We start from the raw sequence: 12,155 nt of genomic DNA, 5'->3' as shown, positions 1-12,155 counted from the left end.
TAGCCCAATTTAACCACAAGTGTTCTGTCTTCATTTTATATATACCTCATGACATGCTGCTTTTCCAGTTGAATGTTTCTATTTGGATATTCCAGAGGAAAATTGTAGCATTCACATTCTCTGAAAAATCCCTTCACCCAGGGTTTTTTTCCTAGGAAGCTGAGAAGCCTCATAGAAAAGGGAAAGAATTCTTATCTCATTTGCTTCTCCTGTGTTGTGCTCACATGTGGAATGTGTTTGGAGGTTGTTTACCCACAGGTGATTGTTTCATTGGATTCTGGTGTGAGTTGTTTTCACTCTTTGGCCAATCAGGGCCAAGCTGTGTCAGGACTCTGGAAAGAGTCACGAGTTTTCATTATTATCTTTTTAGCACTGTGTAAATACCCTTTCTATATTCATTCTTCAGTATAGTTTAGTATAACATTCTATAATATAATAATAAATTAACCTTCTAAGAACATAAAGTCAAATTCATCATTCCTTCCTTCATTGGGGCACCCCACAAATACAATAGAAAATTCAATAATTTAATTTGTCACTCTTATTTATAACTATTTTCTGAGTTAAAGAGTTGGGTTTAATTCTGCTTGTGGCAGTGATAGTAGTTCTTCTTGCATGTGTATGCTGTAGCTGTCTGCTCTAGCAGTAACAGACACTAAATAAATATTAAAGAAGGTTTTATGTGAGAAAGTATTTCTATAGTGCAGCCAAACAAAGAAAATTGAGGTAAGAAAGATAAGATTCTAAGTCAGAAACACTCACCTAAGAGCACAGTTCCACAGTGGCATGGAGATGGAGCTGGTGCTTACATAAAATTGAATTAGCATTCTAATTTGCTTTCAGCAAGAATTGCTCTTCTGTTAGGGAAGAAGATAGTTGACAATGAAGTAATTTTTGTCCTATTCAAATGTGTTCATAATCTCTCCTAATCATTAGGAGCAAAGAGGTTTACAGTGCTGTTCTTTTCAAGTTATAGAACCTGAATATGCTACAGAAAAACTGCTTTAAAAACTGTGTTTCACAGCTCTTGTCTGCTCTGATTCTGGAGTGAATAAAAACAGCCCCTAAGGATTTGTTCTTTATTAAAACAGAGCAATTATTCTCTCGTCCACAATCTCTTGGATTATTTTAAATTTGGATAAGGGAATCCTTCATCAGTGGAATACTGGAGCTGTTACTGTGTAAATGCCACTTTTCCTTGCCTCTAGTGAGGTGTGTGCATCCAAATCCCTCACTAAACAGCAGTGGAAGAGAAGCTTTTATCTGGAACTCTCCTGCACCCAGGGCTGTCTCGGCTGTCTTTCACAGGGAGTGCTGTTAGTTTGGAAATAACAGTGCTACTTCTGTGACCAATTGCCTGAGACATTTTGGTGCAGTCATCCTCAGAAAAGAAACATTTGAGACACACAGGAATCATTCCTCTTCCCTTCTCCCACACCCCTGAGTATGCTTGCAGCAATGAACAGCTAGGGGATTAAAGCTCTTTAGCTGTGAAAGCTATGTTTGGGCATTAATCTGATTTCTTATCAAAGGCAAACACGGAGTTCTGTTCTGTAGCACCCAAATGTTGTGCTGCGCAGCCTGCTCGGGTCCCCAGCTGGTGGCACTGTCTCACACTGGAAGTCACTGACTTGCAGCATGTAGGGACTGCATCTGAATTACCCTTCAGGATCCTCAGCTGCTGGAAATCCTGACTCCTCACCTCTCATTTTCTGAGCAGTGGAAAATGCAGTGAAGCACTGGCATGTGGAGAGAACCCAATGTGGAAAAAGACAGCATAAAAATCTGTGGTTTAAAACAACAAACAGCATTGATATTTTCATTTTTTAAATCCCAATTGAGATGATTAATGAGAATGACAGAGGAAAATATACCCTTCCAGTGCCAGCACACTTCCTAATCCCATATGTCATCAGCTAGTTTGTTTCCTTGCTGGAAATTTAAAAGCATTAAAGTCCTCACATGTGCTAAGAAAAAGAAATAAATTGTAAACTTCCTTTCTTATTTTAGTATTTCATAGAATGTCCTGAGCTGGAGGGGACCCCCAAGAACCATCAAAGTCCTGTCCCCAAGCTCCTGTCTCAGCCCAGACACCCCAACAATCCCACCCTGTGCATCCCTGGGAGCGTTGTCCAGACCCTCCTGGAGCTCTGGCAGCCTTGGGGCTGTGCCCATTCTCTGGGGAGCCTGGGCAGTGCCCAGCACCCTCTGGGGAAGAACCTTTCCCTGAGCTCCAACCTAAACCTCCCCTGACCCAGCTGCAAGCATTCCCTTGCATTCTATCATTGGTCACCAGAGGGATTTCACTGATTAATTCTTAAATCTTGTTTATCATCTTAGAACTTGGCAAAACTAGCTAAAGGCAAACTTTGTTTTGGGATTAGCAAACTGAGGCAAGAATTGAACAAGGCAAGAAGATTTGGAAAATATAATTCAGGAAAAAAATTCATGATTGTGCAGAATTCAGGCTCTAGATTCACTACTGTTGTGGCTGTTAATTCCTGAAAAGGCAGGGAAGGGCACGTGGTCACTGGAAACATAAGAATGAACCAGAGGCTTAAAAACAGGTGCATGTCCAAACCTTTCATTTTTAGAGTTCATCTCCTCATCCTCCTTAAGTGTGTGATCCACAACACTTAAGCTCAGTTTTGCTTATTGAGTTTTAATCTGTGTGACTGTTAAAAAATGTGTTGCTTAATGCTAGAGGAAAGCCGTAGTTCTGATCAGGGAGGTTTATAATACTGAAAAGAAAATGGGTGGAAAAGAGTGAGAAATGTTTTTGTTACTCCTTGTGTTTTCCAGCCAGTGCTTTGTTATCTTACAGAGATTTACTCTGGTCCCTATATCTTAAACCCAGTACTTTTCTAAATCATTCCTTGAATTCAGGTCAAGGTGAGCAGCATTTCTAATGGGCCTTGTGAGTTCTGACACTCACTCCTCCTCTCTGCATGTGATGGGAGCTATCTGAGTGTTACACAAACAGGAGAGTTGTGTTTCTTGGTTATTTCTGCTGGCACCTTTCAGTCTCAAAGCCCTTTGTGTCAGTCAGTGTCCCAGACATCAGGGAGCACTATCCCAGTTACAATGGCAGGGATGGCAGAGATAGATTCTAAAAGAAAATGTGTCAAAATTACCTTGGATAAGGAGGGCTATTTATTACCTTTATTTCATTCTGTATCTGGACTGAAAAGACCTCCTGGGCTGAAGAACTGCTTCTGTGCTCTGTTGTGCCATTATGTGGCACAGCATCTGTTTCAGAACCTGCACCAGCAGCTTTCAGAATGCTGCTGGAAGGCCGTTTCTCTTAGTCCTGATGAGATTTATTACTGATGGTTTTACCCTCAGCTACTCTTACATCAGCATTGTCCTTCAAACTAAACAGTTCCCTTCCAGCACCACTCCCACTTGCTTTTGTCACCTTGAAGTGTTGATAGATCCCATTCACATTGTTTATTAAATAACCCAGTGCTCTCAGTGTGGTTGAACTCCTGCATCACCTCCAGAGGTGACTGGATCTTTAACAGAGATCACATCATGTTGTATTTTCTTATTTCTAAAGAATTTTGCTCTGATAATTCTGAGGACTGTGTTGTGCTCTTATGTTTGTGTGAAATGTTATTCCTGACTAACCAGAGGGTTCCACAAATACTTTGTCCCTGCCTTAGAAAGGAATTTGTATAAGACCAAAAATTCTGAATAAAATTGTGTTGTACATCTGTATACATTTACATTTCAATTCTTAAGGTACACTTATCAATGGTAGATTTTCTTTTTTCACTTTGTCTTCCTTGGCCAGACATCTGACCTAACCCCTCTCAGATTTTACCCAGATCGGTTCTCTCCTGAATTACCACTTGCACCAGAACCTTCAAATCAGATCTGAACTTTTTTTTCTGTATTAAAGGCACACTTTAAAAATTTCTCCTTGTGAGAAGTGGAGGTAGTCAGGTCCTGCTGATCATGGCTGAGTTCCACCCATTCCCCCAGGGATGTGTGGCTGCCTTTCAGTGGAAACTGAAATGACCAGTGTGACATCCCTTGGGATTGTGCCTCCCTTTATCATCTGCTCCTGAAATTATCACTTGCCACAATCTAGCCTGGGGCATTAATGTTTCAAAAGTAGCGTTGTCTTTTAAGGAAATGAAAAAGGAAAAACACAAGAGGTTCCAGTCATCACAGACAGTAAGGAAATCAGTTTTATCCCTTATATGAAAGCAAGCAATATAAGAAAAAGTTTGAGTGACCAACTTCTTCCATATCTTACAGAAATTCTATGTAATCTTATTGGGTAAACCTCTGAAGGCAGTGAAGATGCACAGGTGCTTGTTTTAAGTAAAACTTGCATATTGCCAATGCAGATAATTCAGAAATGTCAATTGCCTTTGAGTCAGGAATGAAATTATGGTCATTACTGTAATTTTTGGAGAGGTACCAGATGAAAAGTGCACTAAGACTATAGGTAATGTGACTTAGGCCTTGTGTTGAAGAGTTTTGATTCTTGGTCTGTTCTTTCTTTGCATTTGCAATGGCTCAAGGAGCCTGAACTGATTTTTAAGTCAGCTTTAGGCCAGGAGTTGACAAAGTGACAAGCAGGACTCCCTTTCCAGCCAGAACTGGGTTTGATTCTAGGTGAGCTGGTTTAGTCCGCTGTTTAATTGCATTACATTTTCAAAAGACTCTTCTCAAGAAAAAAATCAGAAATGTCCACATTAGATTTTAAGGCAAAATAGATGTTCCTTATTTTTATAGCCCCTTTTTTATATCTTCTTCATGTAACTGATGCCAGGGAAGAGCTGACACCTGAGGAAGTGAAGAGGATCCTGACTCTTTGGAGCTAGAGATCAGAACCATCTGTTCTCCTTTAAGGCCTTCTGCATTGAGCAGAGCACAAGAAATTCAGGCTTTAAGAGGCTCTCAAATTACTGGTTTTGTATTTCTAGTTTCTAAATCAAAGGTTTCCTTAGATTTTAAGCTTTGCTGGGCTAAATAATTCTTCCCACAGACCTACTCCCTCTACCCCAAAAACCTGTCCTGGGTGACTTGTTGGAGATGATCTTTTTAGAAAGGGTTAATCTGTGCCTGAAAGTGTCCAGAATCATTCAACTTCCAGACCACTGATTTTCCAGCCTTAATATAACAAGTTTTCTATTTTTAGAAGTCCACATTTATTTGTGTGTTGAAAATCCATCCTGTGCTGATTAGTTGCTCTCTCTGCCCATTTGATCTCCTCCTCACACCTAAAATTAGTTCTATTCCTCTTAGGTGAATGTTCACCCTAAGTTTTGAATTTTGAGGTGGAGACATACTCCCTTTTCAAAAGGAGGATTGACAGCAGAGAAAAGAACATAAAATTTGAATTTCTTTAGCAGCACTGAACCCTGATTTAGGTAATAATGACTCCTATTATATCATGTTGTTGGTAATTTCTGGATGTTGGAAAGTGAAGATGGTGTTTTCAGAAGGTTACATACAGTTCTGACTGAAACCATTATTTTTATTATAATTATTATAAATAATGATTAAATATCTTCTATATATAGATATTATAATTATTTTATTATAATTATGTTTAATATAATTTAAATATAGTGTGTCTATCTCATGTACCTAGAAAATCTTAATCATTCTTTGGGAAAATGTTTTGTCCAAGTATGTAATCGAAGTGAATGAAAACATACAAATCATCATTCCGCACCAGCCTTGTACTGGCTTGTCTACCCCAGTGTCTCATTGCCAGCAGCAGATATGTGGGAAAGACTTCTAAGAATTTTCTTTTGCCTCTGGCACTTTATGTCTTGAAAACTCTGAGAAAAAAGTGGTGTCTCATGTTTAATAATTCTGCATGGATTGTTATTTCATAGCTTTTTTTTGTTGGCTTTTTGAACACATGTAAGTGAGTAGCCCAGAGATTTTCTCAGTTTAATGATTATTTTGTTTGCTTTGGACCCTGTGACTCTCATGTGAGGTTCCTGTGTCAGCAGGCACTTTGGACACTTGGTATCTCTTCACTTTCCCCACTAAACTCAGGACTTTCTAAGTCAGCAATTTCTGTTTTCCAGGCTTAATAATCACAGCCTGTTCTTATGTCCTCCTTTGGAGCTTTCTGATTCTCTCTAAATATTTCTCCATCTCTGTTATCCCTTTTTTGAAATGGGAGGATCAGCACAGTGAATGATACCAGAGAAGGATCCCACATGAAGTTACTGAAGAGTAATGGTGTTCTCTGGTTAGATCTCTGCACTTTCCCTGTTAGCTCCCAGCATTTGATGCATTTTGTTGACCTCCACTGTGCACTGATCTGATATTTTCATAGGACTCTCCTCAGTGAGTCCCAAGATCCATTTCTGAGTAGCAATTGTCTATCATTTATGTGGAAAATTGATGCTGTTCTCCATATGCATCAATTTAGATTTATCTGCATTGATGTTCCTTGGCTGTTCTACTGCCCAGTCACTCAGTCTTTTATGGCCCTTCTGCAGTTCTTTATTGTAACCCCTGTCTTTAAACCCTGAATAATTCAGGAGATCTGCAGTCATCCCATCCTTCACCCTCTTCCCAAGCTGTTCAAGAACCAAGCAGCATGGATCCCTGCTGGAACCTGCTGTGGAAACCTGTTGGTTTCATGTGTTCTCTCTGTATATAATAATCAAGATGTAGCCTTTGCTAAATCCAGATTACACAGCTGTAATTAGCCCTGAAGAACACAAAACACAAAGTGATTTCTGATAAGAGGTAAATTCTTACTGTGGCCATGATGTCATTCAAGTGGATTTTCAGAGCTGTTCTGGTGCTGAATGTCTTATCCTTCGACAGGAGTTGACTAATGTCACTGTCATGTTTTCTGAAAAATCCCTTTGCCAGGATTTCTTCTCCTGGGAAGCTGAGAAGTCTCAGAAGAAAATGATCTTGTTTGCTTCTCCTGTGTTTTGCTGCTTTGGAATGTGGTTGGAGATTGTTTCTCCAACATGTGAATTGTTTTAACTTAATGACCAATCACAGCCAGCTGTGTCAGGACTCTGGAAGGAGTCACAAGTTTTTCATATGTAACTTGTTAAGCTTTCTGTCTGTATCCTTTCTCTATTCTTTAGTATAGTTTTAGTATAGTAGAATAGAATAGAATGGAATGGAATGGAATGGAATGGAATAGAATAGCCTTCCAAGAACATGGAGTCAGATTCATCAATTCCTCCTTCATCCTGGGGACCCTGAAAATACCACAGACTTCAAATATAACCTTTTCTTTTTTCTTCCCATCTTAGTCTATTTAGCTTTTCAAAATCAGTCATTTTTGCCACTAAAATACAGAGATTTAATATTTTAAAATACAGAGATTTATAAAGGACTGCCCATCAAGATCCTTGGTAGCTTGGTACAGAATATAAATAATTTCAAGTAATATTCTGTATGGTTTTGTTTACCGTGAGACTATTTTGGCATTAATTTCTTCTGAGTTCAGTGGCCTCAGCTGTGTGAGTCTGAGCAGCTCTGAACTGCATCAGAGCTGTGTGAGTGAGCAGGCATTTCATGGATAGGGAAGCCAGAAACAGAATTTACCTGCACTTACAGACCAGACAGTCCATGAGATGGAAGTCAAAGCACAAGTAATGTGTGTTTATCCTCAGACATCTTACTTACTGCCTTAGTTATTACCTTTTGGGCCATTTTTAGGTTTTCAATTCACTTCAGTCAGGCCCTTCTGAAGAATTTGGGACAGTAATCCAATGGCATACATGATGGAAAAATCACAGTTCCTGGTTAGATGTGGATAAAAATAAGATATAGCTTTCAGTGAGGATCTGGAAATAAATAAGAATGTTAGGAAATGCAAAAATCTGAATGATGGTTCACTGTTACACTCTGTGAAAGGAGTTGCTGAAAAACATGGAACAATGGATTTCAGCTGATAAAATTAATTAAGGAGATTTTTTGGTCAAGCCTTGGAAGTTTTTGTATTTCAAACCTCTTCTTAAGAAAAATCCAGGCCTGATGTAGAAAATATAATGATGGTAGTAGACTACATCTCTTGAGAAAGTAATCCTGCAGGTAATTTTCTTCATTCCTGAAGATTTATACCTCATTTATAACCTGAATTCATCTCGTTTTCCGCTCTAACTATGGGATCCCATTACAATTTTTTTGACTTCCAGACTTTATTTAATCATCAGTTAATTCCATTTTTCGTAGGCCCAGACCTTAACCAAAATGAGCCAAACCTGAATTTCTATCAAAGCTATTAGCTGATTAAAGTCTGACTTACACAATTAAGAATTAAAGGCTTTTGACACTGCTGGTGCTCTGAATTCCCCATCCTATTGGGGTCACTGGTGGCTCTGTGCCTGGTCAGTTCTATAATTCTTCCCAGCACTTCCAGTGCTCTTACTTCTTCCTTTTTAATATTTTAAGCAAGGTTTTCATTCATATAGAGCAGCAGAACCTGGTGTTTCTAGAATATCACACTGACCAGCGTGTGTTTAACATAGAATCAGAAATAGGCAAAGCTGCCTCCTTTCCTCTATACCCTTTCCCTGTTTCTGGTGTGTAACCTGTGCTGGGTTTGGCACCTGTGTGCAGTCACAGTCTCTGGAACTGTGTGTGGATGGAGCCTGGAAAAAATGGGAGAGTTCCCATTCTGCCCAGAGCCTTAAACTGGAATGAAATGTGTGTTGGTTGTGGCTTCTGTGCACAAGGCCCTCAGTGAACACCTGCATCTCAGCCTGGCAGAGCTGCAGCAGCCTTTGCAGATTTTCACCTGCAGAGCACTGGTTTGTAATCTGGGGGGATTTGAATCAGCTGGCAGAGCACCATCTGTGCTGCCAGCCTGTTCAGTGCTGCACATCTGCAGGGCCTTCAGCTGAGTCAATCCTGTATCATCAGCCTTGAGGCCCCATATGCATCTTCTGGTGCCTTGGACTGACTTCTGCTTTAATGCTTTTCCCAACTCCTTCATGTGTCACCTCAAGCCAACAACTTCAAGCATCACTCTCTATCACCCTTTATATAAAAATACAGATTCTTAGTATAATTATACCTCAGTTCACTTTTTACTCGATGATTTCCATATTTTAGCTACTCCTTAACATGTTTATTGCTTTAAATCAGTGACCCCATCCTATGGATATTTACGTTCTATTAGTATTTGAAGTAAATGTGTTTTTTCCTGATATGTTAGGAAAATGATTTTTAGAGTTTAAATATACAGTTACAGAAGTGTTTGCCATTGATGTGGTTTAGAGCTTCTCACAATATTTTAAATTATGACCTTTATGATAGAAATATGGAGTATTTCTGTCTGTTGCAATTGGAAAGCAACTGGAAATGGGTGTTGTTCTGTTACACACCCAATTTTACGGTGAGGCTCAAACAAAGGAGCATAAAGATGTGGAAAATGCCAATCGCTTGTTTTTAAAATTTTAAAAGTTTAATAGTAATAAAATGGTTATAAAAATAATAGTACCATTACAGTAATAATAATTTGGACAATTTGAATTAGGACAATATGAGACAATAGAATCAAAGAGTTAAGGATGTCCGGGTACCGTTTTCTGGGCAGCACAAGCCCAAAACCAAAGGATTAACCCTTAAAGGATTAACCCTTAAAAACAATAGCCTATTACATATTCATACACCTCATACATGATGCATAAATTCCATTGAAACACAGCATTCTGTCCGGTCATCCTCAGCTTCTTCCTCTGAATACTAACAGTGCCTTCGAGGCGGGAAGAAGTTCAGTTTCTTCTGATAAGAGGACAATAAATTATTTTTCTCTGAAAGGTTCAGGTGTCCAGTGGCTGGTATCTCACTGCGAGCCCTTTCTTTATAAAAAGTATCCTACATAGCATAGTTTCTATTTTAACATTTCTTATAACCCTAAACTGATTCTAGTAGTGTGTTAACTGATCTTTAACACACTACTTAAGAGAATTAATACAGCATTACTCTCTAACACAACACATATAATAATTCATTTTAGTATTTGCCAGTGATAAAACAGGCATTTTTCACAAAGCCATGTTTTCCAAGGCAGCCGTGTGAGCTGGGGCAGCACCTGCCGGGCTGCCTGTGGCAGATGGCGGAGGCAGGTGGGCTGCGCTCGGCACAGGGAGGTGCCCGGCCCGCTCCAGGTGTGACATCATTGCATTCCGCTCCCAAACGTGCGGCGCTTTTCTAGAATCCATCCAAACGCATGTGCTGACATCACTCCCTGTGTGCCCATCGCCTCCGCATTTAGAAACACCTCCCGAGAGCGCAGCGCTGGTGTTTTACACGACGGGCTGGGCTGTGTGCGGCTCCCCGGGCGCGTCCCCCCGGCCTGGCCCCGCTCCGGTGGCCGTCGGCAGGGTTGGGGTGCCCTGCCCCACCCACACCGTGGCTGTTTCATCATTCCCAAGCAGGCTGCGCGTACCAGCGATTCCATCGGCTGGGAGGCCGATCCCTCCCCGCTAGGGAGCCTGAAAGGATGCGGCTGATGTGCTGCTGATGGAACGGCCAGAGCCCAGCAGAGAGCTGACGGAGGGTGGGAGCCGTCCGTCCGTCCGTGCTCACCATTGGTTTCTTATTACGGCATTCTCCCCCTGAGAGGCTCCCGGGGCCCAGGCACCCCCTCCTCCTCCTCCTCCTCCTGTTTCCCCTCCTCCTGCTGCTCCCAGCCCCCCTTTCCCACCCGTTCGTGGCTGATGCTGAGCTGTCGGAGCAGGATTGCAATGAGCTCATCCTTTTCTCTGTGCAGCCTCACAACTGCCCGGGCTGTGCTGCCCTTCCCGGCTCCCGCACACCCGCACTGAGCCCCCGCAGCTCGCCCTTGCTCTGCTCCCAGCCCAGCTGCCCCGTGCTCGTTCCCTGCCATTTTCCTGCTTTTTATGTGCATTTTTAGATCCATGGTTTCTCTGGTTTGTTTTTCAAATCTCCTTCGGACTCTGGCTGAGCCAGCACGGTGGATCATATTTTTCCTTGATTCTTAGCAAAGATGCTTTTCTCCTCCTGAGAGGCTAAAGGGGCGTTGCTGGAGCAGCCATCCAAACCCATTCCAGAGACTGGAGGCTGGCTCTCCTCATCTTGCACTTTTGGAAATTGCCGTTCATAAAGCCTGTTCTTCTCACTCTGGATTCTTACTACTTGCTGCTCATGGAAGAAGGGGTACCTTGCAAAAGCCCGGCTCCCAAGCTCACCCCACCTGCCAAGAAGTCCCAGGACATGCACGACGAGAGGAGCAAGCTGGTGAATGAATACGCGTGCCGGGTGCTGGAACTTCTGGGCATGGGGCATCGCCTCTTTGTGCCTCGGCTGCTTGCGGTGAGATCACCTTTTCATGAAATGAATTCCTTGGGAATTGGCCATTCTCCCTCCCAACCCTGCCTCTGCCCCCAGGAGGGATGAGAGGGCTCTTGTTTTTTCCTCTCAGCTCTTCATAATCCATCTCCTAAGCGCTGAGTCCTTCTTTCTGATGTTAGCTCAGCAAGGCTGGACACCAGTCCTGCTAATGGGGACCAGTGCCACTCCTTAACTAGCTTGAAGGATCATCAGCCAGGGCTGAATCATAAAACACCATCTTTCCTAAATCCCTGAGTGCTTTTGTTCTCAGTAATGATTCCAGATAAGCACTGTGCCCAGTCACCTTCTAGGTACTGACGCCAAGTGCATTAATGGTCAGCATTTCAGATTTTATACTTTTCACATCATAGGCTGGCTTTACAGACTCATCATTTAAAAATCAGGCTGTGGTGAGCATTTTGGCTTTCGTCTGTTTCTGTGTTTGGCTTTGGAAGGGCAGTTGACAGTATGTAAAAAAGTTGAAAATGCTTGTGAAAATGATCTGGGAAACAAATTGTTAAGGGTGTTTTCATCCATCATGGCAAATGCTGTCTGTGTGGGGGGTGCCTGCAGTTGGTGTGCCATGCTATGGCACAGAGAACATGCTTTTATCATTTCTGCTGCTGTACAAAGCAGCCTCAAACCCATAAAAGAGTGGCAAATCCGGGAGTCAGTGCCTAGAGCTGGCTGTGTCTGCTCAGGGTGCTGTAACCACGCCTGGCTGCAGCTCTGCCCCTGGCCTGGCACACCAGAATGACATTTCTGTGTGATCCATGGGAACACAGCCCTTTCCTGATCCCCCTCATTTCCTATGGTGCCTTTCCTTTATTCCCACACCCCTAATG

General features: G+C 41.9%; 1 protein-coding gene across 2 annotated transcripts in view; it reads left to right on the top strand.

Annotated features, from left to right (window-relative positions):
* Positions 1–12,155, top strand: part of LOC102044661 (rab GTPase-activating protein 1-like) — a 101,254-nt gene that overhangs the window by 30,650 nt on the left and 58,449 nt on the right. Inside the window, exon 1 of one of the 2 annotated variants that reach the window (XM_005429632.2) lies at positions 10,586–11,292. The exons of the other annotated variant lie outside the window; for it this stretch is intronic. Within the exon in view, the coding sequence (XP_005429689.1) occupies positions 11,125–11,292 (168 nt within the window). The 5' untranslated portion in view covers positions 10,586–11,124. Of the gene's footprint in view, positions 1–10,585; positions 11,293–12,155 lie in introns of those variants that run through there. 2 annotated transcript variants of the gene reach the window in all.

This window comes from Geospiza fortis, unplaced genomic scaffold, assembly GCF_000277835.1.
Source record: "Geospiza fortis unplaced genomic scaffold, GeoFor_1.0 scaffold399, whole genome shotgun sequence".
NCBI lineage: Eukaryota > Metazoa > Chordata > Aves > Passeriformes > Thraupidae > Geospiza > Geospiza fortis.
The sequence above is the reverse complement of the archived record's forward strand: the minus strand, read 5'-3'. Positions and strand labels throughout refer to the sequence as shown.